General features: G+C 43.1%; 1 protein-coding gene across 6 annotated transcripts in view; it reads right to left on the bottom strand.

The window, feature by feature from the left end:
• The window catches only part of DCLK1 (doublecortin like kinase 1), a 560719-nt gene that overhangs the window by 48504 nt on the left and 486312 nt on the right, over nt 1-25903 (bottom strand). For all 6 annotated transcript variants that reach the window (XM_069758966.1, XM_069758968.1, XM_069758965.1 and 3 more), the window contains one exon: nt 1219-1352. In XM_069758966.1, coding sequence (XP_069615067.1) covers nt 1219-1352 — 134 coding nt within the window. The remainder of the gene's footprint in view (nt 1-1218; nt 1353-25903) is intronic.

Here is a 25903-nt window from a genome sequence, read left to right as displayed (position 1 = left end):
GAACATAGTATTATGCAAAGAAAAGTGGTTTTGTTTCAGATTGAGAAATGATGTGCTTGTGATTTACAGCGAGCTGTAGTACCAGACACAGACTGGGGACACAAGTGGCGCTGTTTGCAAAAAAATATTTTTTTCTCCCAATCTCACGATGTCCTTTAAGGACGCCTAGAAGAGGACTGGAGACGGAAACTTGAGAAGACAGATATGATTAAGCATTGTATTGTTCTTACACTACACTAGAAGGGCTTAGGGAATAAAACATTAGCTGGAAAGATTTCTTACAGTATTACAACACATTATACATGATTCTAATTCCTTAGATATATTTTCACATTTCCTTGGCAAGTGATCTTATTAAAGGGAACCTGTCACCCTGTTTTTTCAATAAGAGCTAAAAATAGCGTTCAATAGGACCTGAGCTGTGCTTTACAATAGTGCCTTTATTATCCCCTGATTCCCCACCTTTGCTGCCAAAATAACTTTGTAAACTTGCCGTTTTCGGCTGTCAATCACCCCGGTCCGGTCCGATGGGCGTTGCCAAATCGCTGTCTCTCCCCCCGCTCCTCGGCGTGTCAGACGTAACTCGATCTGTGAATAGCACAGATCGCGCTCATTTTTGGCGGTTGCACAGTGCATTAGGCACTAGCGCATGCGCAGTATGTATTGCCCAACTGTTGGCAAAGTATACAACACATCATTGCGCATGCGCTGGTTTTCACTGTAACCTCTGTGCCCCGGAAGTCAGCATATGCACAATTTGCATATGCTGACTTCTGGGGCACAGAGGTTACAGTGTAAACCCGCGCATGCGCAATGATGGCCTGTATGCTATGCCCACAGTTGGGCAAAGCATAATGCGCAGGTGCGAAATACAATGCCATCGGTGGGAAGAAGTTTCTTAGTGAAAACCCGGAGGTGGTGAGAATCGGAGATTAGCCAACGCCCGGGGTGTTGACAGCCGAAAACGGCGAGTTTACAAAGGTATTTTGGCACCAAAGGTGGGGAATCAGAGGATAATAAAGGCACTATTGTAAAGCACAGCTCAGACCCTATTGAAAGCTATTTTAAGCTCATATTGAAAAAACAGGGTGACAGGTTCTCTTTAAACATATTTGTTTCGGTCTGAATTTGCTGGTAAATGAGACTTTTCAAAGTGCAAAGAACATGTTATATTTTCGATTTTTTTTTTTTTTACAATATATGAATACCAGGCCTTACCCAGTCTCTGCAATGATTTCTGGAGCTACATATGTTGGGGTTCCACACACAGTGTAAAGAGGTCCATCGACCACGGTGGCCAGTCCAAAGTCTCCAAGCTTTAGAGATTTACTTCCGTCCTGGTGCTCATACACCTGCAAAATAATGGGAATGCACACTTAACGCAAATCGGATATATTTATCTCTTTTGCTTCACTGGACCTTACATAAATGTTGAAGCTGATCTGTCGTGATATTTCACAATACAAACTGTATGCATTGTTAAATGGATCTCTATGACCTGACTTTACTGATGTACTTGCTTTGAAAATCCATGTCAGAATGACTCTATAATCCTTAAATTAAGATGATTTACGGAGTCCAGTGATAAACGGAGATCGCTCATGAGGCCAAGTGTATGCAGTCTCTGCCCTCTCACCTTGCATGACTGACAGCTGCAGCCTGTCCTGAGCAGTGTGAGATCTCAGCACAGAGGGGGGACACAGAGGAGCTCTCAGAGGGCTAGTTGGGAGAGGATTTAGTTAAACTTTTATAAAAGTTTATTCAACCATTCTGACATGTATTTTGTACATTGGTCTGATCTGGTCTAATGTATCTATAAATAATGGATGCAGTATGTATTGTGAAATCTGGTGACAGATTCACTGTAAAGGGTGAATCTTGTACAATAAAATTACATTTTGTAAATATGAGAACTATACATGGTATAAATGGTTGTTCATCTGTGATAACATTCGTGAACAGATGGGTTTTATTTGGCTTTACCACTCAGAGATAAATGTCACCAAAAGGGCTCATGCAAACGACCATTTAAATCGAACAAGCGCTATCTGTGGTTTTGAAGGATCACACTCGTACCCATGTTATTCTGTAGGGCTGTGAACATGTCCGATTGTATGTCTTGGCCAGAGTGGTCCGAGGGAAAAAGCAGTGGCATGTCCGATTTTGGTCTGAATATTGGATCCAAATCGACAATGCAAATCTATGAGTCCGTGAAAAACATCAGACGACACTTGGATTTTCACAGACTGACAAAATGGAGAAGGTGGAGAAACTTGTTTTTTCTCACCACCTCCGAGAAAAACTGATCCCACTCTGGTAAAATTTTGATCAAATTCTAATCAGAATTTGATTAGGGTAATCAAAGAAAAAACGCCCGATGTAGAGAAAACAGTTGTGTGACCTTAGCCAAGGAAGAAGTGTGACCTTAGCCAAGCAAGAAGTGTGACCTTTGCCAAGGAAGAAGTGTGACCTTAGCCAAGGAAGAAGTGTGACCTTAGCCAAGGAAGAAGTGTGACCTTAGCCAAGGAAGAAGTGTGACCTTAGCCAAGGAAGAAGTGTGACCTTAGCCAAGGAAGAAGTGTGACCTTAGCCAAGGAACAAGTGTGACCTTAGCCAAGCAAGAAGTGTGACCTTAGCCAAGGAAGAAGTGTGACCTTAGCCAAGCAAGAAGTGTGACCTTAGCCAAGGAACAAGTGTGACCTTAGCCAATGATGAGGTGCCTGGTGGCCACTTATCTACCTTTTGTTATTAAACTTTGTCAAACCCAAGTGCTCTCTATTGTTCTTTGCTTTACTTTTAACTTATAAGGCAGTCTTGTTAAAATATCCTAACAGAGAGGGATGAAATATAAGAGAAGAAATGCTGGACAGAATTACAGCAGGGGAAATGGCAGCTTTGCAATGAGGATCCTTTAACAGACGGAATACAACACTGTACGGTCATAAATAAAAAATAAAGTGGAAATCCTTCAGTAACGAATTTCAGAAATTAATTAGTATATTTTATAATATATGCAGAGTTTAAAATTGAAAAGTAGAATAATCACTTCATTCAATAAATGAATTGCAGAATTACAGCTGTACAATTCAGGAAATTAGCTGTGATTAAAAAGTGCTTTATACTTGTAATTGAACAGTACAGAACAAATCACAGAAAGCCTCCAACAGTGACAGTTCCGCTGCCTCGCTACATGATAAATATCTTATCTAAAAATCCCCCATTTCAACATTAGGTTCATAGGCCACCTTATCCTGAAAGAACCACTGACCACATGGCAGCAGTGAGTGCTACTAGCACTTCTGTAGCATACGGTTTCTACAAGATCATGGACTTCTAAGTAATCACCTCTGGTGTTAGGACTTGTATTCATACAGAAACTGTCTTGAAAGTTCTAAAAGACACAGTCAGGGTTCATTCTGACGTCTTTTTTTTCATGTATGAGAAACAGTCCTATATTCATCAGGGATTTTATTCAGAGTTTCATCTGAGTTTGATCAGAGTTTCATTAGTTTTTCTCAGATGAGGAAAAAAAAGTTTCTCCAGCTTCTAGTAGCAGTCTATGAAAAATGGACAGCACATCGATGACATCCAAGTACAGTCTGATTTTTTCACAGACCCATAGAGTTTCATTGCTGATTTTGATCTAGCACTCGGACATGTCTCAGGTATATTGTGCAGACCACTCTGTCTGACAGAAAAAAACAAATATATGAACAGCCTTATATACTATCATAGGTACCCCCTGACGAAGTACATGATCTGAAACGCGCGTCGGGGTGCACTCCGCACTCACCATTCTGACTATCCAGGTAATCTTCCTTACATTGATACCCTTTCATCTGCCTATATAAATAATCAATGTGCTTGTGCTGTTCCTTCCAATCCAGCTCTGGTCATTATTCCACAGTTACTTTTTCATACGAGTCTTGCCTCTTCTATACAATTACCAGTAACACAGCCTTATGTATATACCTATGCAAAGATGCTAGGGTTTATTACCCCACTTTATCTTTCAGCTGTAGGCACTCTCATCCAGGTACTGTTTCCTTACGCATACATTGTCTCCTTACCCAGAGATGTAAGACATTATATCTGATTACTTTGTGTGCCTACAGTTCCTTTACTTATTCCATGCTGTACCTTTGCTTCCTCGGCAGGTCTAATCTCAGAAACACTTCTTCATATTATAGGCACCAATTATGAATCATTCTACTGATGCACTATTGATCTTTCCTGATAAGTTCACATATACCATCGGAGTTTTCTTTCATATTATTAAACCTTGTATCTTATACATCAACTACATCTGGCAGACTTTACCATACACAGCCATCACCCTCTCATAGTCTCTTTTTTTGATCAATATACTTTTTTTTTATTATTATTGTGTATTATCATGCTGTACACATGAGTGCGGGAACTCTTGTTTGCAGTGCCAACTTTTAACATAATTTGTCTAAATATTTTTTTTTCTTTTCTAAGTATTACTTATACAGTACAGTATTTCTATTTTATTTGGACCTTATGTTCGGCAATTTCTTCCTTCTCTACATATCATGTTACATCTATGAATATCACAAATACGTGAAAAATGGACGTCTGAATGAGTCCTTAGGCAGAGTTCAGACGGGCATTTAAAAAAAAAAAATCGTACAATTTTCATCCATAGAAACATGGATGATTGTTCATCTGAAGTGTCATCAGCGCGCCATCCGTATGTCCAACATGATCCATATGGGATGCAGTTTGCTTTGCGCACCCATGAGAAGTCCGTGTGAACAAGTTGTCGTCTGAACAGCCCTAACATTGGTTAGTGTGCTGTCTGTGTGAGGTCAGGTATTTCACAGCATTCGGACTGATAATACGTAATGGATTTCCAGGAACATCACAGAGAATGAGAATGTCAAAAACAGTAGAATATAAGCACTGGGTCCTCACTACGGCACATGAAAGGCGACATTTCCACGTAGAATCTTCACTGTGAAACTTCTCCAGCGGAGATACCGCAGTGATACCTGCAGTGACATTTGCCGCTGAGGATATCATTATAAAACCGGAGCAAAGGAACCACGCACATCACACCTTGTATTACAAAGGGTAAAATTTGCATCTACATCCTACATTGACATGATGTGGATCTTAATCCCGCCATCCTTGTCGATTTACAGTAGACTACTTTCCCAAGATGAGCATTTGGTGAGTTTTCGATGTTGCAGATTTTCTGCACCGATCAGGTAAATTAGATTACTTGTGTTTTATTCATCACTTTTTAATGTGTTTTTATCTCTCTTTTGATGCTGCGTTTTTTATCTCTTTTTGGTATGTCAGGTTTTAAATAAAGCTGCTCTTTGCTTGATACTTCCTGGTATTTGGCTTTGACAAAACTTTATTGATAAAGTGATTTATGAATCACGTGTTTTTTTTTACCTGCAGATTTTCCGCATATAATGCAATTCTATAGGGAAAACCCGCACCTACAAGCGTGCCTGCAAATGACATGTCACAGATTTCACAAATGTGCTGCAGGTCACTTTATGCAGCGTAAAAAAAGCACAGAAGGCAGGAGATTTCTATAAATCCCATACACTTTGCTGGAACTGTGAAATTTGCTCAGAGAAAATATGCAGCATGAAAAACTCATCATGGGAACTTAAAGAGGTATTCCCATCTCTAAGAGCCTATCCAATATGTAGTAGATATATTAATATTAGCAAATACCCCCAATTAGAAATGTAGTATAGTTTTCGCTTTTCTCATGTACAGGAATTGCAGGACCTTAGGTATCCATGGTTACGACCACTAGCACCTAGCTAGCTAAATGTCACTATGTCAGTGGTCGGAACCATGGATACCTAAGGTCCAACAATGCCTGCAGATGACAAAAGAGATATAGCGAATAAGAAAAACTACACTACATTTCTAATTGGAGGTATTTGCTAATGTTATTATTATTATTATTACACCTACTACATATTCAGATAGGATCTTGGAGATGGGAATACCCCTCTAAGCTTACTTACTCTGTGGAAATATTTTACAGCAAGTCTATGAGGCCACGTCCACGCTATCAGTATTTGGTCAGTATTTCACATCAGTATTTGTAAGCCAAAACCAGGAGTGGGTGATAAATACAGAAGTGACGTGTTTCTGCTGCACTTTTCATCTGATCGTTCCACTCCTGTGTTTGGCTTACAAATACTGAGCTGTCACGCTCAGATCGGGAGACCTGCTGGCCAGTCTCATCATACGTTTCAAACTCGGTACCATTTATGAGGCCATTTGACCTAATAGTAAGTAAAAAATGGGTTATTTAAGTATTTTAAGTTTAATCAATCCTGAAAGAATTTACCGGATTTTTAAAAATGGGTTAAGATTCAAAAGTGTACTGTATTAAAATAATAGAAGAAGCCATACTCAATAATAATAATAATAATCATCCTGTACTAGCCAGACACTCTTTTTTGCTTTCCTGCAGCAATCATGTATACCGACATGACTTCCAAGGTCTTGTGCCATACATGTACTGCCGCTGCTGCCAGTGATTGTCTGCAGTCACATGGATGGATGGTACGTGACTGCTGCAGCCAAGTATGTAAAGACAGACTGGAACCTCCGGAACTGTAACGCAGCACCGAAGGGGGATCGAACAGGTTTTTGTTTTATTATTTTATGACATTTACTGCTCTTATTATAGGCTAAGTGATTATTTAGAATAAGGTTGAGCAGACCCATATAATTAAGTATGGACTTATACACAATACATAGCGATTAAATGAAAATCAATCTCAGCTTTCTCAGAAATCATTTTAAATCTACCAAAATGTATTGATCATTACTGTAGCATAAATCAAAGCATTTTTTGCTTTCGAAGCAGCAGTGGATGATAGATGTTATAAGTCAACCAGATACAAAGCTCAGCCTTTATGTTCTCAGTTGCCAAACCAGAGAGTTCATGCTTGGCTTCCCTTCCTGCTGGACGGACCTGTAAGGAATCTTAGTAGTCATTCCCAATTAATTGAGATGCTTTTTGCATTATATCATGGGAATTTAATCAGCAGAACAATTTCACAATTCTATTCCAACTACACTGCTGCCTCATTATCCCTCCTATTCATCCCATTTTAGCTCAAAGAAGCATATGTTAAACACATTGCAAGCTAGCGAAAAGAAAAACAACACAATTTTGCCTAGTCCTGCCAGCTACCCGACAATCAACCAACTATGAAATAATTTGCTTTGGAATAAAAGGCAGAAAATGCCATGTTAGCAATTTGGCCTATTCCTGGCGGTAAAGAGAAGACCCTGGAAACAATTAAAAAAATCTTATGAGAGTCACAATATAATGAAAAATGTTGAATCTTCATGGGTTATCCCAGCATATGGTATTTATATTTCCCACATCCAAAAACTGCATACACATAACTTATTAGTTCTGACCTAGTAAGTACACCAGTACCTGTTGTCACTGAACTGGGGGTTCCTTGGACCCACAAATGAAACTGATTCCTTCCACCCATCATCTATATTTAAATAAGTCTTCTTTAAATGTAATTGTTAACTTTACAGTTAAAATTGTACACACCAAACATGGCATCATTAAAGGGGTTTAGAGTGGATCCTAAATTCTCTAAAATAACTAAAATTGTGTGAATTTAGGAATGATAGTATACCTCTCCATCAGGGGTCCCCACCATTGGCTCGGGACCATGATATGTGGCTAGCGGCTGTTGTCCAGCTTAGTGCATTAACACCAGGTCTAGCAAACAGCTATGAAGAGAAGGTCTCCAGATGGTGACCTTTGAGTAGTCCTGAAGAAAGCAGCAGATCTGAATGTACCTTTAATGGCGGCGGGTGGGGGATAACTATAGAAATTTTGAGATAGGATGATACTCACAGTTAGAGGGGTGCTTGAAGCTGGTTGAAATAGTGTGGTGAGTGTGCTTGATGCAAGAATACCCAATGGGGGAAAAGTCGAGACCTAAGGATGTAATTTCTGCCTATAAGGGAAGTACAAGGTCTTAGTGTGCTTTCTGTGGGGAAGCTTTGGCTGTCCTTATACCAGCAATTTGGGCTCTGGGTGTCACTAAGGTGGAAAGAGGGGGCATCTCTTCGGGATGAATGTAGGTCTCAAGATAAGTAAGGTTGGTGACCACTGCTATAAATCGATGACCCATCCAAAATAATCTAATTCATCCAACACAGATGGCTCTCAAGAAAGCTAGTGTATCCTATGTTGGGCTGAGGTTCGAACATAGTTATTATAACCCTAATAAAAGGAGACCCCATAGGTCAAGCAAAGAGCCTACTAAGGAATAATTCATTGGCCTCTAGGATTTATTTCTTATTGGGTAATTTGCAAAATAACCTTTTCGATCTGAAAGAAGTTTTCCACTTTCAGGAACGTGGACCCCAAACGCTCTAAAATACCTGAAATATTTTCATGTTTTCAGTGCAGTGGCGACATAAGGTCAACCACGTACATCACAGTTCTACTAATGACTGAGCTCGGCAACTCGTGCCATCTACCTCGGCAGAGTCGAAGTGCTCAGGGACTGGCTACAGTAGTACTATAAACATGATGCAGCTGCAGAAAAACTACAAGATCTGAGCCCCAGTGAGGATTGGCACTGGAGCCGTGGAGGGTAAGTACCTGTTCTGTTTGCTATTTCAATAATTTTAGAACATTTTGGGTCTATTTACCTGAAAGCATTTTGGGTCTATTTTGCAAATTATCTGATAAGAAATAGAATCTAGTAGAAACCTATGGGGACACATCTATTAAGACTAATAAGTATGTTCAAGCCGCTACCCAACAGAGGACATGCTGGTTTTCTTAAGAGTCAATGTTTTCTGGATGCATTAGACTAAGATGGGTCATCGATCTTTGTTAAATTGACTCAACACTGTATGACCATAAGTTTAATTACAGAATTATACAGTGGCATGTAAAGGTTTGGGCACCCCTGGTCAAAATTACTGTTATTGCAAACAGGCAAACTGAAGATGAAATGATCTCTAAAGGGCCTAAAGTTAAAGATGACACATTTCCTTTGTATTTTAGGCAAAAATATATACTGTCATCATTCACATTTTAAAAATTACAAATAGAAAAATGTGCCAATGCAAAAGCTTGGGCACTCTTGGAGATTTATGTGCTCATATTACTTTGTGCCAGGTTTCAGATCTTAATTAGCCTGCTAGGATTATGACTTTGTCACTATCATTGGCAAGAAAGGCCACGTGATGCAAGTTTTCCATTTTTATAAAAACCCCAAAAAACAGCCAAAAAAACAGCAGACATGGGTTCTTCTAAGCAGCTGCCCAGCACTCTGAAAATGAAAATGGTGGAGGCCCACAAAGCAGGAAAAGGCTATAAAAAGATAGCAATGCGTTTCCAAGATGACCTTTCCTCAGTTTGAAATATGTAATTAAGAAATGGCATTTTACAGGAACTGTGGAGGTCAAGATAAGGTCTGGAAGACCAAGCACAATTTCAGTGAGAACTGCTCGTAGGATTGCTAGAGAGGCAAATCAGAATCTCCGCTTAACTGCAAAAGACCTTCAGAAAGGTTTAGCAAACTCTGGGAGTTGTGGTACATTGCTCTACTGTTCAGACACACCTGTACAAATATGACTGTTGTGAATTCTGTGGCAGAGCTCCCTCCTGTGGTCACAAGTGGTACTTCGGCTGATTCTCTCTATGAGCTTCCGTTGGTGGAGGAGAGTGGTACTGCGGCTTCTGAGTTTCCTTCCTCAGGTGATGTGGTGAAGTCGTTAGGTGCTACTCTATTTAACTCCACCTAGTGCTTTGATCCTGGCCTCCAGTTAATGTTCTAGTATTGGACTTGCTTCCTCCTGGATCGTTCCTGTGGCCTGCTGATCTGCATAGCTAAGTTCCGCTTTTGTTATTTTTGTTTGCTGTTTTTTTCTGTCCAGCTTGCTTATTTGGTTTTTCTTGCTTGCTGGAAGCTCTGGGACGCAGAGGGTGTACCTCCGTGCCATTAGTCGGTACGGAGGGTCTTTTTGCCCCCTTTGCGTGGTTGTTTGTAGGGTTTTGTGTTGACCGCAAAGTTACCTTTCCTATCCTCGCTCTATTCAGAAAGTCGGGCCTCACTTTGCTAAATCTATTTCATCTCTACGTTTGTCTTTTCATCTTAACTCACAGTCATTATATGTGGGGGCTGCCTTTTCCTTTGGGGTATTTCTCTGAGGCAAGGTAGGCTTATTTTCTATCTTCAGGCTAGCTAGTTTCTCAGGCTGTGCCGAGTTGCATAGGGAGCGTTAGGCGCAATCCACGGCTGCCTCTAGTGTTGTTGGAGAGGATTAGGGATTGCGGTCAGCAGAGTTCCCACATCTCAGAGCTCGTTCTATGTTTTTGGGTTATTGTCAGGTCACTGTATGTGCTCTGACTTCTATGTCCATAGTGGTACTGAATTACCTAATCATAACAGTACTGGAGGCCCAAAGTACTAATGATTCTCAATAGAGGGAAAAAAGAAGTTCTGAGACCATTTTTTTTTCTCTGCACTGTGTTTTGCCTTTTTTTTCCCCCTAGACATTTGGGTGGTTCAGGACACAGGTGTAGCGATGGACATTAAAGGTCTGTCTTCATGTGTGGATCAGCTCACGGCAAGAGTACAAAATATTCAAGACTTTGTGGTTCAGAATTCTATGTTAGAACCAAGAATTCCTATTCCTGATTTGTTTTTTGGAGATAGAACTAAATTTCTGAGTTTCAAAAATAATTGTAAACTATTTCTGGCTTTGAAACCTCGCTCCTCTGGTGACCCAGTTCAACAAGTTAGGATCATTATTTCTTTTTTACGTGGTGACCCTCAGGACTGGGCATTTTCTCTTGCGCCAGGAGATCCTGCATTAAATAATATTGATGCGTTTTTCCTGGCGCTCGGATTGCTGTACGATGAACCTAATTCAGTGGATCAGGCAGAGAAAAAATTGCTGGCTCTGTGTCAGGGTCAGGATGAGATTGAGGTATATTGTCAGAAATTTAGAAAGTGGTCCGTACTCACTCAATGGAATGAAGGTGCGCTCGCAGCTATTTTCAGAAAGGGTCTCTCTGAAGCCCTTAAGGATGTCATGGTGGGATTTCCTATGCCTGCTGGTCTGAATGAATCTATGTCTTTGGCCATTCAGATCGGTCGACGCTTGCGTGAGCGTAAATCTGTGCACCATTTGGCGGTATTATCAGAGCATAAACCTGAGCCTATGCAGTGCGATAGGACTATGACTAGAGTTGAACGGCAAGAACACAGACGTCAGAATGGGCTGTGTTTCTACTGTGGTGATTCCACTCATGCTATCTCTGATTGTCCTAAGCGCACTAAGCGGTTCGCTAGGTCTGCCACCATTGGTACGGTACAGTCAAAATTTCTTCTGTCCGTTACCTTGATCTGCTCTTTGTCATCTTATTCTGTCATGGCATTTGTGGATTCAGGCGCTGCCCTGAATTTGATGGACTTGGAGTATGCTAGGCTTTGTGGGTTTTTCCTGGAGCCCTTGCAGTGTCCTATTCCATTGAGAGGAATTGATGCTACACCTTTGGCCAAGAATAAACCTCAGTACTGGACCCAGCTGACCATGTGCATGGCTCCTGCACATCAGGAGGTTATTCGCTTTCTGGTGTTGCATAATCTGCATGATGTGGTCGTGTTGGGGTTGCCATGGCTACAAGTCCATAATCCAGTATTAGATTGGAAATCCATGTCTGTGTCCAGCTGGGGTTGTCAGGGGGTACATGGTGATGTCCCATTTCTGTCTATTTCGTCATCCACCCCTTCTGAGGTCCCTGAGTTCTTGTCTGATTACTGGGATGTATTTGATGAGCCCAAGTCCGATACCCTACCTCCGCATAGGGATTGTGATTGTGCTATCGATTTGATTCCTGGTAGTAAATTCCCAAAAGGTCGACTGTTTAATTTATCTGTGCCTGAGCACGCCGCTATGCGGAGTTACGTGAAGGAGTCCTTGGAGAAGGGGCATATTCGCCCGTCATCGTCGCCATTGGGAGCGGGGTTCTTTTCTGTGGCCAAGAAGGATGGTTCGCTGAGACCTTGTATAGATTACCGCCTTCTAAATAAGATCACGGTTAAATTTCAGTACCCCTTGCCGCTGTTATCTGACTTGTTTGCTCGGATTAAGGGGGCTAGTTGGTTCACCAAGATAGATCTTCGTGGTGCGTATAATCTTGTGCGTATTAAGCGAGGCGATGAATGGAAAACTGCATTTAATACGCCCGAGGGCCATTTTGAGTACCTAGTAATGCCATTCGGACTTGCCAATGCTCCATCGGTGTTTCAGTCCTTTATGCATGACATCTTCCGAGAGTACCTGGATAAATTCCTGATTGTATACTTGGATGATATTTTGATCTTCTCGGATGATTGGGAGTCTCATGTGAAGCAGGTCAGAACGGTGTTTCAGGTCCTGCGTGCTAATTCTTTGTTTGTGAAGGGATCAAAGTGTCTCTTTGGTGTTCAGAAGGTTTCATTTTTGGGGTTCATTTTTTCCCCTTCTACTATCGAGATGGACCCTGTTAAGGTCCAAGCCATCCATGATTGGACTCAGCCGACATCTCTGAAAAGTCTGCAAAAGTTCCTGGGCTTTGCTAATTTTTTTGTATAAATCATTTTTATTGGTCACAGCAATAAAGAATAAAGGTAAACAGTACAAACTGGTAAATCTGTGCGATGGTAGGCAGTAATTACAAGTCGAACAAGAGGAGCATTGTTACATCATTTAAGTCTTATAATTTAACTGTCTGATTAATAATGCTATTGGCTGTCCCGAGATTATGAGATAATAACAATAGAAAACAGCCGGGATAGTTGGTAACCATTGATTGGTTCCTTTGTATTCATTTAAAATACTATATATATATATATATATATATATATAATCAAACTGGATATGGGGAGGACAAACATAGAAAGTCAGAAAGGGGAAAGAAAGGAGGGCAGGAAGAAGAAGAGACGGATGGAAGAGGGTGTGGGAAATTCAGGGAAGGAGTGTGGCTGCCTCCGTACACCAGCTGACAGAACGCACGCCAAGAAACGGCCCGGAAGTACACGAAAATAGGCTATACAGTGTGTCGGGTTCTGGAAACCCAGAGATCTAGTTCAGAAGTTTCCCTAAAAGCGATCCAGGGTGCCCATACGTTGTAGGTTTTTTCTGCGTTACCTGGTGACTTGTTTATCAGCTGCTCCATTCTATAAGGCTTTGCTAATTTTTATCGTCGCTTCATCTGCAATTTTTCTAGTATTGCTAAACCATTGACCGATTTGACCAAGAAGGGTGCTGATGTGGTCAATTGGTCTTCTGCTGCTGTGGAAGCTTTTCAAGAGTTGAAGCGTCGTTTTTCTTCTGCCCCTGTGTTGTGTCAACCAGATGTTTCGCTTCCATTCCAGGTCGAGGTTGATGCTTCTGAGATTGGAGCAGGGGTTGTTTTGTCGCAGAGAAGTTCTGATTGCTCGGTGATGAAACCATGCGCCTTCTTTTCCAGGAAGTTTTCGCCTGCTGAGCGAAATTATGATGTTGGCAATCGAGAGTTGCTGGCCATGAAGTGGGCATTCGAGGAGTGGCGTCATTGGCTTGAAGGAGCCAAGCATCGCGTGGTGGTATTGACTGATCATAAGAACTTGACTTATCTCGAGTTTGCCAAGCGGTTGAATCCTAGACAGGCTCGTTGGTCGCTGTTTTTTGCCCGTTTTGACTTTGTGGTTTCGTACCTTCCGGGCTCTAAAAATGTGAAGGCAGATGCCCTGTCTAGGAGTTTTGTGCCCGACTCTCCGGGTTTATCTGAGCCGGCGGGTATTCTCAAAGAGGGAGTAATTGTGTCTGCCATCTCCCCTGATTTGCGGCGGGTGCTGCAAAAATTTCAGGCTAATAAACCTGATCGTTGCCCAGCGGAGAAACTGTTTGTCCCTGATAGGTGGACGAATAAAGTTATCTCTGAGGTTCATTGTTCGGTGTTGGCTGGTCATCCTGGAATCTTTGGTACCAGAGAGTTAGTGGCTAGATCCTTTTGGTGGCCATCTCTGTCGCGGGATGTGCGTTCTTTTGTGCAGTCCTGTGGGATTTGTGCTCGGGCTAAGCCCTGCTGTTCTCGTGCCAGTGGGTTGCTTTTGCCCTTGCCGGTCCTGAAGAGGCCTTGGACACATATCTCTATGGATTTTATTTCAGATCTTCCCGTCTCTCAAAAAATGTCAGTCATTTGGGTGGTTTGTGATCGCTTCTCTAAGATGGTCCATTTGGTACCCTTGTCTAAATTACCTTCCTCCTCTGATTTGGTGCCATTGTTCTTCCAGCATGTGGTTCGTTTACATGGCATTCCAGAAAATATCGTTTCTGACAGAGGTTCCCAGTTTGTTTCGAGGTTTTGGCGAGCCTTTTGTGCAAGGATGGGCATTGACTTGTCTTTTTCCTCGGCTTTCCATCCTCAGACTAATGGCCAGACCGAACGAACCAATCAGACCTTGGAAACATATCTGAGATGCTTTGTTTCTGCTGATCAGGATGACTGGGTGTCCTTTTTGCCTTTGGCTGAGTTCGCCCTTAATAATCGGGCCAGCTCGGCTACCTTGGTTTCGCCGTTTTTCTGCAACTCTGGGTTCCATCCTCGTTTCTCTTCAGGACAGGTTGAGTCTTCGGACTGTCCTGGTGTGGATACTGTGGTGGACAGGTTGCAGCAGATTTGGACTCATGTAGTGGACAATTTGACCTTGTCCCATGAGAAGGCTCAATGTTTCGCTAATCGCAGACGCTGTGTGGGTCCCCGACTTCGTGTTGGGGATTTGGTTTGGTTGTCTTCTCGTCATATTCCTATGAAGGTTTCCTCTCCTAAGTTTCAACCTCGTTTCATTGGTCCGTATAGGATTTCTGAGGTTCTTAATCCTGTGTCTTTTCGTTTGACCCTTCCAGATTCTTTTTCCATCCATAACGTATTCCATAGGTCATTGTTGCGGAGATACGTGGCACCTATGGTTCCATCTGTTGATCCTCCTGCCCCGGTTTTGGTGGAGGGGGAGTTGGAGTATATTGTGGAGAAGATTTTGGATTCTCGTGTTTCAAGACGGAAACTCCAGTATCTGGTTAAGTGGAAGGGTTATGCTCAGGAAGATAATTCCTGGGTCTTTGCCTCTGATGTCCATGCTCCCGATCTTGTTCGTGCCTTTCATATGGCTCATCCTGGTCGTCCTGGGGGCTCTGGTGAGGGTTCGGTGACCCCTCCTCAAGGGGGGGTACTGTTGTGAATTCTGTGGTCAAGCTCCCTCCTGTGGTCACAAGTGGTACTTCGGCTGATTCTCTCTATGAGCTTCCGTTGGTGGAGGAGAGTGGTACTGCGGCTTCTGAGTTTCCTTCCTCAGGTGATGTGGTGAAGTCGTTAGGTGCTACTCTATTTAACTCCACCTAGTGCTTTGATCCTGGCCTCCAGTCAATGTTCTAGTATTGGACTTGCTTCCTCCTGGATCGTTCCTGTGGCCTGCTGATCTGCATAGCTAAGTTCCGCTTTTGTTATTTTTGTTTGCTGTTTTTTTCTGTCCAGCTTGCTTATTTGGTTTTTCTTGCTTGCTGGAAGCTCTGGGACGCAGAGGGTGTACCTCCGTGCCGTTAGTCGGTACGGAGGGTCTTTTTGCCCCCTTTGCGTGGTTGTTTGTAGGGTTTTGTGTTGACCGCAAAGTTACCTTTCCTATCCTCGCTCTGTTCAGAAAGTCGGGCCTCACTTTGCTAAATCTATTTCATCTCTACGTTTGTCTTTTCATCTTAACTCACAGTCATTATATGTGGGGGCTGCCTTTTCCTTTGGGGTATTTCTCTGAGGCAAGGTAGGCTTATTTTCTATCTTCAGGCTAGCTAGTTTCTCAGGCTGTGCCGAGTTGAATAGGGAGCATTAGGCGCAATCCACGGCTGCCTCTAGTGTTGTGGGAGAGGATTAGGGATTGCGGTCAGCAGAGTTCCCACGTCTCAGAGCTCGTTCTATGTTTTTGGGTTATTGTCAGGTCACTGTATGTGCTCTGACTTCTATGTCCATAGTGGTACTGAATTACCTAATCATAACATATGACCTTCATGGAAGAGTCATCAGAAGAAAACCTCTCCTGCGTCCTCACCATAAAATTCAGCATCAAATGTATGCAAAAGAACATCTAAACAAGCCTGCTGCATTTTGGAAACAAGTCCTGTCGATCGATGTGGTTAAAATAAAACTCTTTGGCCACAAAAGGCACTGTATGTGTGGAGAAAAAAAGAGCACAGAATTTCAGGAAATGAACATCTCAACAACTATTAAGAATGGGGGTGGATCAATCATGCTTTAGGGCTGTGTTTCAGCCAATGGCACGGGAACATTTCATGGGAGAAGGTTGAATATATAAAAATTACATTTCAACAAATTCTTGATGCAAATGTAACACCATCTAAAAAAAAAAGCTGAAGTTGAAAAGAGAATGGCTTCTGCAAATGGATAATAATCCTAAACTTGTCAAAATCCACAATAGACTACCTCTAAACGTGCAAGCCGAAGGTTTTACAATGGCCCTTACAGTCCCCTGATCTAAACATCATTGAAAATCTGCAGCTAGACCTCAAAATAGTAGTGCATGCAAGACGAACCAGGAATCTCACAGAATGGGAAAGGAACAAAATCCCTCAAACAAGAATTGAAAGACTCTTGGCTGGCTATAAAAAGCATTTACAAGCTCTGATATGTTAAAAGTGGGTGCTACTAGGTACTAACCATGTAGAGTGCTGTCACATGTTTATAGCGCACATCACTACTGCAGCCAGTCACTGAGCGCTTCGACTCTGCCGTGGTGTCACTGCTACATCTTAACACATTACATGTGAATGTGGTTGCATTGTTACTCTCAAGGTACTGCGACAAGCAAGTCTTAAAAAAATCCTAATCAGAATCTAATGTTTACTGATCTCTTCTACCTTCATATTTGCCATAGTATAAGTAGATATGACATTGCCTTTCACAAATTGGCCAAACATTGCAATAATTGACTAACCGCATGTGTTAACTCCTAAAAGAGGAGGGCAGCATGAAATGGCAGCAACAAACCTGATTCAATCCAGCACTGTGTCACTTACTGGGCTACTTGCTGTAGATTTGATCATATGACATCATATTCATGTGCTAGTGTTCTCAATGATGGGCTCTGTCCAACCCCACTCTTGCCATTGATTGGCAGCATTCTGACTACATTATGCATAGACAGAAAGCTACCAATCAATGGTGGGTGGAGGAGCTAGCCAGAGCTCGTGAATGTGTTATCAAAACTAAAGCAAGAAGCCCAGTAAGTGACACATTGCTGGAATCAAGGTTTCTGCCCCCACTTCATGCTGCGCTCAGATGGAACTGCAAAATCCTGGTGACAGATTCCATTTAAGCTGAACGTCTAGCTTTTCATTTTATTTTTATTATTACTTTTTAATAACATTTTCTTTCATCGTTTTATTGTATCGTGTTGTAATTTTGCAATATGGTGAGAAAACGTTTTGGGTTTCACAGTCAACGTGCTTCTTTATAACTCGTGCTTATGGCTCCAAGAGCAAATTGGTTCCCGAGCCTCTGACGCAATGCTTGGCTCGCCAGAAATTCTTTAATGAACACATACAACTGGATCTCATCATTGTGCAGCAGTCTGACTCAAAGAAAGAGCCACGCTTGTCTGTTTCTGTGCCAGGGAAGGATGTCTGCATGGATGACAGCTCAGCTATGTATTTACGATTCTTTGGAAACCACATCTAGTTAAACACATCTGTCCCCATAAAAACAAGTAATATTCGCCATAAAAATCCCTTTGAAAATGTATAATAAAATTATAGATATGTTAGTCAACATGGCTTCATGCTGTCACTGAAGGATGTGGATGCTGATGTGCGGAATGTTGTGCAAACCAGACATGTATATTACAGAGTTCAGCTAAAGGGGGATCATGTATGAGAAGAAGAGTGTTTATACTGTCACCAGCGATCAGGTTTCCATTGTGATCCGTTTTGAAAATTAAAGGAGGCTTCTGGCTGTTGGTGCAGGCAATGCCAACGCTGTGATAGGTGATCTAAGACCCCTATTACGGCTTTAGAGCCCATGATTTGGGGGCCCGGTGCCAAATCGGATCTGCACACTCCTTTCCACATCCGCTGAGAGGAAGCGTGATTGTCATGCGAAACGGCTACCAGCCACAATTGTCTCCACAGACTCTGCTTATGGAAATCACAATAGAGTTACATTTTATGCCAACTGATGAATGCCCCCAATTTTTTCTATTCTGTATTTCTGTACATACAGTATGTTCATTTTTGGGGGGTGTCTTGTTTAGTGGTTTTTCAGGAGGCTTTCAGCTAGTATCTGCCTGAACAAAACGTGCTGTGCACATACACAAAGCCGGCTTCATACCCGGCGGGTGCTGGCTTTTACATACCCGGCGGGTGCTGGCTTTTACATACCCGGCGGGTGCTGGCTTTTACATACCCGGCGGGTGCTGGCTTTTACACAGCAGACACCCATTAGTGGCTGATGCAATTGCATTTTTGAAACCAGCAAAGTCCGACAGTCAATGCAACGAGCACCGTTCCCACCTGCAGAGGCGCCAATGGACACGCAATTTTACATCCACAGGCAAACATGACCCACATGCCTCCCTTATGAAACGATGTGCGCAGGATATAGAAATGGCAGATAATTCATTGCACTTTTAACCCCTTAATGACCATCAATACATTTTTTATATAATTTATTTATAAGAGAATAGCCTCCCCATACAGGTGACAATCCAGCAGCTGTCGGCTGTCCACTATAGCTGACAATTTGCTGCATCAGCCACCATCAGTGTCGGCAAGTCCATATCTGTTTAACCCCTTCGATGCTGCTGTTAATAATGACTATATCATTAACAAAGTGTGGCTTCTCTCTGTTTATCCCTGAGATCATGACTGTGTGGTCCAGATGTTTGCCATGGCAATTCACGGCCAAATAGCGGCCTTAGAGTCTGCCGGGCTATAGCGACATGTTCAAATGTTAGCGACATTTAGGTGGTAAAAATCACATTTTCATTTCTGTCATGCCACTTTGCATTAATTCCTGAAAATCACCTGAAGGGTTAATTAACTACCCGACAGCAGTTTTCAATATGTGGATGGGTGCCGTTTTTAAAATGGTCCCACTTTTGAAGTTTTTCCAATGTATAGGACCCTGAAAGTCACTTCAAACCTAGATAGGTCACACAAAAAAAATAATTTGTAAATTTCCTTGAAAATATGAAAAGTTACTGCTGCATTTTTAAACCTCTTAAAAGGCTAACAAAATAAAGTAACATTTTACAAACGGTGCTGATATAAAGCCGATATGTGGGAAATGTTATTTATTAATGTTTTTCTGTGGTGTGACTATCTGGATTAAAGGGATAATCATTCAACTTTTGGTTCCAATGTAGCACACAGCCAAATAAAAAGAAGTAGTGGTGAGCGAGTGTACTCGTTGCTCGGGTGGTCTCTGAGTGTTTGTGACTGCTCGGAGATTTAGTTTTTGTCTACGCAGCTGCATGATTTACGGCTGCTACCCAGCCTGAGTACATGTGGGGGTTGCCTGGTTGCTAGGGAATCCCCATATGTAATCAAGCTGGCTAGCAGCCGTAAATCATGCAGCTGCGGCAAGGAAAACTAAATATCCGAGGACTCACAAATACTTGAGACCACCCGAGCAACGAGTACACTCGCTCATCACTAAAAAGAAAGAGAGAGAGAGAGAGAGAGAGAGAGAGAGAGAGAGAGAGAGAGAGAGAGAGAGAGAGAGAGAGAGAGAGACAGAGACAGAGACAGAGACAGAGACAGAGACAGAGAGAGAGACAGAGACAGAGAGAGAGAGAGAGCTCCTGGGAAAATGCTGCTACGGGGCATGCTCAATTGAAAAAAACAGAATCGGTTGCCGATTCATCATTTCACAGATCCTGCGCCATAGGCTTTCATTACAACAAACTCCAGACACCGCCGGATCCGTCACTATGCGTTTTTTCGACGGACAAAAACAATGTTCCTATGTATGTTTTTTCTGGCCGCCGGAAAACAACTTTTCGACGGACCCAGTGAAAAACGGATGAAATGTTAGGCCATGTGTCACAATCCGCCGCTAATACAAGTCTATGAGAAAAAGACGGATCCGGCGGCAACTTTTGCTAGATCAGTTTTTTTCAAAATTCGCCGGATTGTGACTGATAGCAAAAAACCTGATGTGTGAAAGTAGCCTAAGGGTACATGTCCACGTTCAGGATGGCCGGCGGTTATGACGGAGCGGCAAACTCGCTCCGCCCAAAGCTCCGCCCCTTCTGGAGACGCGATGATGCCGGATGTGTTCATTGCACACATCTGGGATCATCACACCCCACACATAGGGCCCTGTGTTAAACCTTGCGGCGGCGCAGCGTTGCCGCAAGGTAAACAGACATGTTGCGATCTAAAAAGACGCGCCGCATGTCCGGAATCACAGGGCCGCTGGGTGCGTGTTACCACGCATAGTTGAGACGCGATTTCATGAAATCCCCTCCACTATGCTGTAACATCTGGACGCTGCGTGTTTGACGCTGCGTCTCTAGGCAGCGTCAAACACGCAGCGTTTCCTGAACGTGGAAACATACCCTAAGGCATGTGGGGAGGTCTACAGTCTATGGACCTTTACAAGGTGGCCATCCCCATATATTTACTTCCAAATACAGAGCTAACATGTGTAGCTATGGATGAACCCCAGACAAGAATATTTCCTAAACAATAGTTCTAAAAGGTTTATAAATGATCTGCACCTAAAGATCTACAATATCTCGGAGCCTCATATTATTTGTACCCTGGCAGAATTCTCCGCTTTCTACCCTGATAAACAATGAAACGTAGGACAGGATTAGCCGACAAACCTTCTGGGGCAGCAGTGCTATAATGTGACTGCACCAGGGTGAATGAAGGCATCAGACAGCCATCACTGAGCAATGCAGAACGCCTGCTAAGGGCAGGAGACATAACTGAGTATCCTAGAAAATGACCCACAGATGCGGATGCTGGACCAGGTCATTACAAATGTAGAGGTTACATAAGGCTGAATTCTCATGTCTGCATTATAGGGTCTGTGCTTGGGCCACAGCACCTGCCCGTGGGTCTCCTTACCTGAAATAGTAGCCTCATACATGACTTGGAAGATATTCATTCAGGCCAGCAGACTTGTGGTCAGGCCCGGTATTGCAGCCTAAGTACGGACTGTGTGACATGGACTTGTAAATTCAGCCCAGGTAAATTCTAGGACTATTCTGTCAGTATTTGGCTATGGTAACACCAGCGTATATTCTCTCATCCGAGAGAATCCGGATGATTGCGCAAATCAGTTAGATCTGATTCTCTCAGATGAGGAGAAAATGGAGGAAAAATTTTTTTCATCTTTTCCATTTGGTGATTGCATGGAAATGGGACTGCACTCAGATGTCATCCGAGCGCATTCCAATGTTTTCCACGGACTCAATGATTTACATGGTTTACTGCGATGCAATGTTTTGATCAATGTGTGCACGGCCTCATACCATAACATTGGTCCGAGTGTGACCGAATGTATTGTTGCAACGAAAATTTGGTTGTCTGCACGGCCCCTTTGAGTGATAAAGAAGCAATTTGCAGAATCGGTCCAATTCTCTTGTATGAGAGAATATACTCTTGTGTATTATGTCTTTTAGGCCGGGGTTACACTAGACCGTAATACGGCCTAGTGCAATGCGATAAAAAAAAAAAAAAAAAAAAAAAAAAAAAATCGCATTGCACTCGGACCAATGCTACCATATGGGGCGGCTCCCACCAGCCGACTTTTTGTCGCCGTTTTCCTCGGTCCGAGACAATCGCAGCATGCTGCGATTGTCTCGGACCGAGGAAAACTCTTGGCTCACTCGCACCCATATAAGCCTATGGGTGCGAGTGAGACAGCGCACACCACCCGGATATCATCGTTATAAGCGGACCCCGGCAATGGAGGAGATGGAGAAAATCATTTCTCTGCCTCCTCCGCAGCTGTGCTCCGATCCTCCCTGTGCAAGAGAATCGGAGCACAGACGCATGACACTCAGCTCCTGCTCTGCTGCGAGCAGGAGCCGAGGGTCATTAGCATATCGCATCCGATGCTCTCGCATCCGATGCAATACGCCAGTGTGACCCCGGCCTTATAGCTCCTCTCAGCTGTTTTTTTAACCACAGAGTAAATAAAAGTGTAATGTGCAAAAAAAGGCGCAAATATAATAATTAATTGGATGCAAACACAATAAAGGTGCAAAGCGCGCAAAATTATACAAAAAACAGGTGCAAAGGTAAATGGAGTTGGGGCCGATGTGTTTATGATGAAGGTTTGGAAGGTTATAGGTCGCTCGTGTAGTACTGCTCAATGGCAGCCTTGCTGGCAATATGTGGGAGCGAAAATGCTTTATTAAAGGGGTTTATTAAAGGTCACTTTTAGCCATATGGATGAGTGGCAGGGAAGGGGGTTGGAGCAGAATCTGGACCTTCTTATTTAGTGCTAATGTTTATGATCTTTATAAGTGGGCGTGGCTCACAGGATCCTCGGGGGCGGGCTTTTAAGGTACTCTGCCTTGTTTCCCTCTGAGTAATGCCCTCTTAGAAAAGACCATAAACTGAGAACGAAATAAAAAGGTCTCTGAAACCGTACAGCGGATTTTAAAAGATCTAAAAATGGATTTCTCAGTAGCGCAACGGGAATGAAATAAGAGCAAAAACTGGTCACTTTTGATCTGGTGAAAAGTTCTGTTTAGGGCAGGGACAGACAAGCACATTTTCTTGGCTATGCAAGTCAATGAGTCCGTTGAAACCATCAGATGACATCGGAGTGCAGTCTGATTTCCAAGCACTGACAGAATGGACAAGATTGAGTGATTTTTTTTCCTCCATCTTCTCCTCATTCGAGAGACTTAGAGAACAATAAACTGACACTCTAATCACATTCTCTCAAGAGTTTGATCAGAGTGTCATTTGCCCGATTTTGTCAGATGAGTACACGGTCATCCACACCTGCCCTAAGGCCGGTTTCACATGTCAGTGGCTCCGGTACGTGAGGTGACAGTTTCCTCACGTACCGGAGACACTGACTCACGTAGACACATTGAAATCAATGCAACTGTGCAGATGTCAGCGTGTTTTCATGGACCGTGTGTCCGTGTGCAAAACACGGAGACATGTCAGTGTTCGTGGGAGCGCACGGATTACACGGACCCATTAAAGTCAATGGGTCCGTGTAAAACACGTACCGCACACGGACGCTGTCCGTGTGCAGTCAGTGTGCCGTGCAGGAGACAGAGCTACAGTAAGCGCTGTCCCCCCAGCGTGGTGCTGAAGCCGCCATTCATATCTTCTTTCCACCAGCGTTTGCTGGAGGGAAGATATGAAAAATCCTTTTTTTTTTATTTTTCGTGTTTAACCCCTCTGTGACCTTAGACGTACTATCCCGTCGAGGTGCCCTGGGCTTATCTGACCCTGGACGGGATAGTACGTCATAGCCGATCGGCCGCGCTCACGGGGGGAGCGCGGCCGATCGCGGCCGGGTGTCAGCTGCTTATCGCAGCTGACATCCGGCACTATGTGCCAGGAGCGGTCACGGACCGCCCCCGGCACATTAACCCCTGGCACACCGCGATCAAAGATGATCGCGATGTGCCGGCGGTGCAGGGAAGCACCGCGCAGGGAGGGGGCTCCCTGCGGGCTTCCCTGAGCCCCCCGCAGCAACGCGATGTGATCGCGTTGCTGCGAGGGTCTCCTCACCTCCCTCCCTGCTCGAGCCCCGGATCCAAGATGGCCGCGGATCCGGGTCCTGCAGGGAGGGAGGTGGCTTCACAGAGCCTGCTTAGAGCAGGCACTGTGAAGCCTGCAGCGCTGCATGTCAGATCAGTGATCTGACAGAGTGCTGTGCAAACTGTCAGATCACTGATCTGTGATGTCCCCCCCTGGGACAAAGTAAAAAAGTTAAAAAAAAAATTTCCAAATGTGTAAAAAAAATTAAAAAAAATATTCCAAAATAATGAAAAAAAAAAAAAAAAAAATATTATTCCCATAAATACATTTCTTCATCTAAATAAAAAAAAAAAACCAATAAAAGTACACATATTTAGTATCGCCGCGTCCGTAACGACCCGACCTATAAAACTGTCCCACTAGTTAACCCCTTCAGTAAACACCGTAAGAAAAAAAAAAAAAAAACGAGGCAAAAAACAACGCTTTATTATCATACCGCCGAACAAAAAGTGGAATAACACGCGATCAAAAGGACAGATATAAATAACCATGGTACCGCTGAAAGCGTCATATTGTCCCGCAAAAAAAGAGCCGCCATACAGCATCATCAGCAAAAAAATAAAAAAGTTATAGTCCTGAGAATAAAGCGATGCAAAAATAATTATTTTTTCTGTAAAATAGTTTTTATCGTATAAAAGCACCAAACCATAAAAAAATGATATAAATGAGGTATCGCTGTAATCGTACTGACCCGAAGAATAAAACTGATTTATCAATTTTACCAAACGCGGAACGGTATAAACGCCTCCCCCAATAGAAATTCATGAATAGCTGGCTTTTGGTCATTCTTCCTCACAAAAATCGGAATAAAAAGCGATAAAAAAATGTCACGTGCCCAAAAATGTTTTCAATAAAAACGTCAACTCGTCCCGCAAAAAACAAGACCTCACATGACTCTGTGGACCAAAATATGGAAAAATTATAGCTCTCAAAATGTGGTATTGCAAAAAATATTTTTTGCAATAAAAAGGGTCTTTCAGTGTGTGACGGCTGCCAATCATAAAAATCCGCTAAAAAACTCGCTATAAAAGTAAATCAAACCCCCCTTCATCACCCCCTTAGTTAGGGAAAAATAAAAAAAAATGTATTTATTTCCATTTTCCCGCTAGGGTTAGGGCTAGGGTTAGGGCTAGGGCTAGGGTTAGGGCTAGGGTTAGGGCTAGGGTTAGGGCTAGGGTTAGGGCTAGGGTTAGGGCTAGGGCTAGGGTTAGGGTTAGGGCTAGGGTTAGGGTTAGGGCTAGGGTTAGGGTTAGGGCTAGGGTTAGGGCTAGGGCTAGGGTTAGGGCTTAGATTACATTTACAGTTGGGAATAGGGTTGGGATTAGGGTTAGGGGTGTGTCAGGGTTAGAGGTGTGGTTAGGGTTACCGTTGGAATTAGGGTTAGGGGTGTGTTTAGATTAGGGTTTCAGTTATAATTGGGGGGTTTCCACTGTTTCGGCACATCAGGGGCTCTCCAAACACGACATGGCGTCCGATCTCAATTCCAGCCAATTCTGCGTTGAAAAAGTAAAACAGTGCTCCTTCCCTTCCGAGCTCTCCTGTGTGCCCAAACAGGGGTTTACCCCAACATATGGGGTATCAGCGTACTCAGGACAAATTGGACAACAACTTTTGTGGACCAATTTCTCCTGTTACCCTTGGGAAAATACAAAACTGGGGGCTAAAAAATAATTTTTGTGGGAAAACAAAAAGATTTTTTATTTTCACGGCTCTGCGTTATAAACTGTAGTGAAACACTTGGGGGTTCAAAGTTCTCACAACACATCTAGATAAGTTCATTGAGGGGTCTAGTTTCCAATATGGGGTCACTTGTGGGGGGTTTCTACTGTTTAGGTACATTAGGGGCTCTGCAAACGCAATGTGACGCCTGCAGACCAATCCATCTAAGTCTGCATTCCAAATGATGCTCCTTCTTTTCCGAGCCCTCCCATGCGCCCAAACGGTGGTTCCCCCCCACATATCGGGTATCAGCGTACTCAGGACAAATTGGACAACAACATTTAGGGTCCAATTTCTCCTGCTAACCTTGGAAAAATACAAAACTGGGGGCTAAAATATAATT

This window comes from Ranitomeya imitator, chromosome 3 (genome assembly GCF_032444005.1).
Source record: "Ranitomeya imitator isolate aRanImi1 chromosome 3, aRanImi1.pri, whole genome shotgun sequence".
In the NCBI taxonomy this organism is placed as follows: domain Eukaryota; kingdom Metazoa; phylum Chordata; class Amphibia; order Anura; family Dendrobatidae; genus Ranitomeya; species Ranitomeya imitator.
Note: the sequence above shows the minus strand (reverse complement) of the source record. Positions and strands in the feature narration are given on the sequence as shown.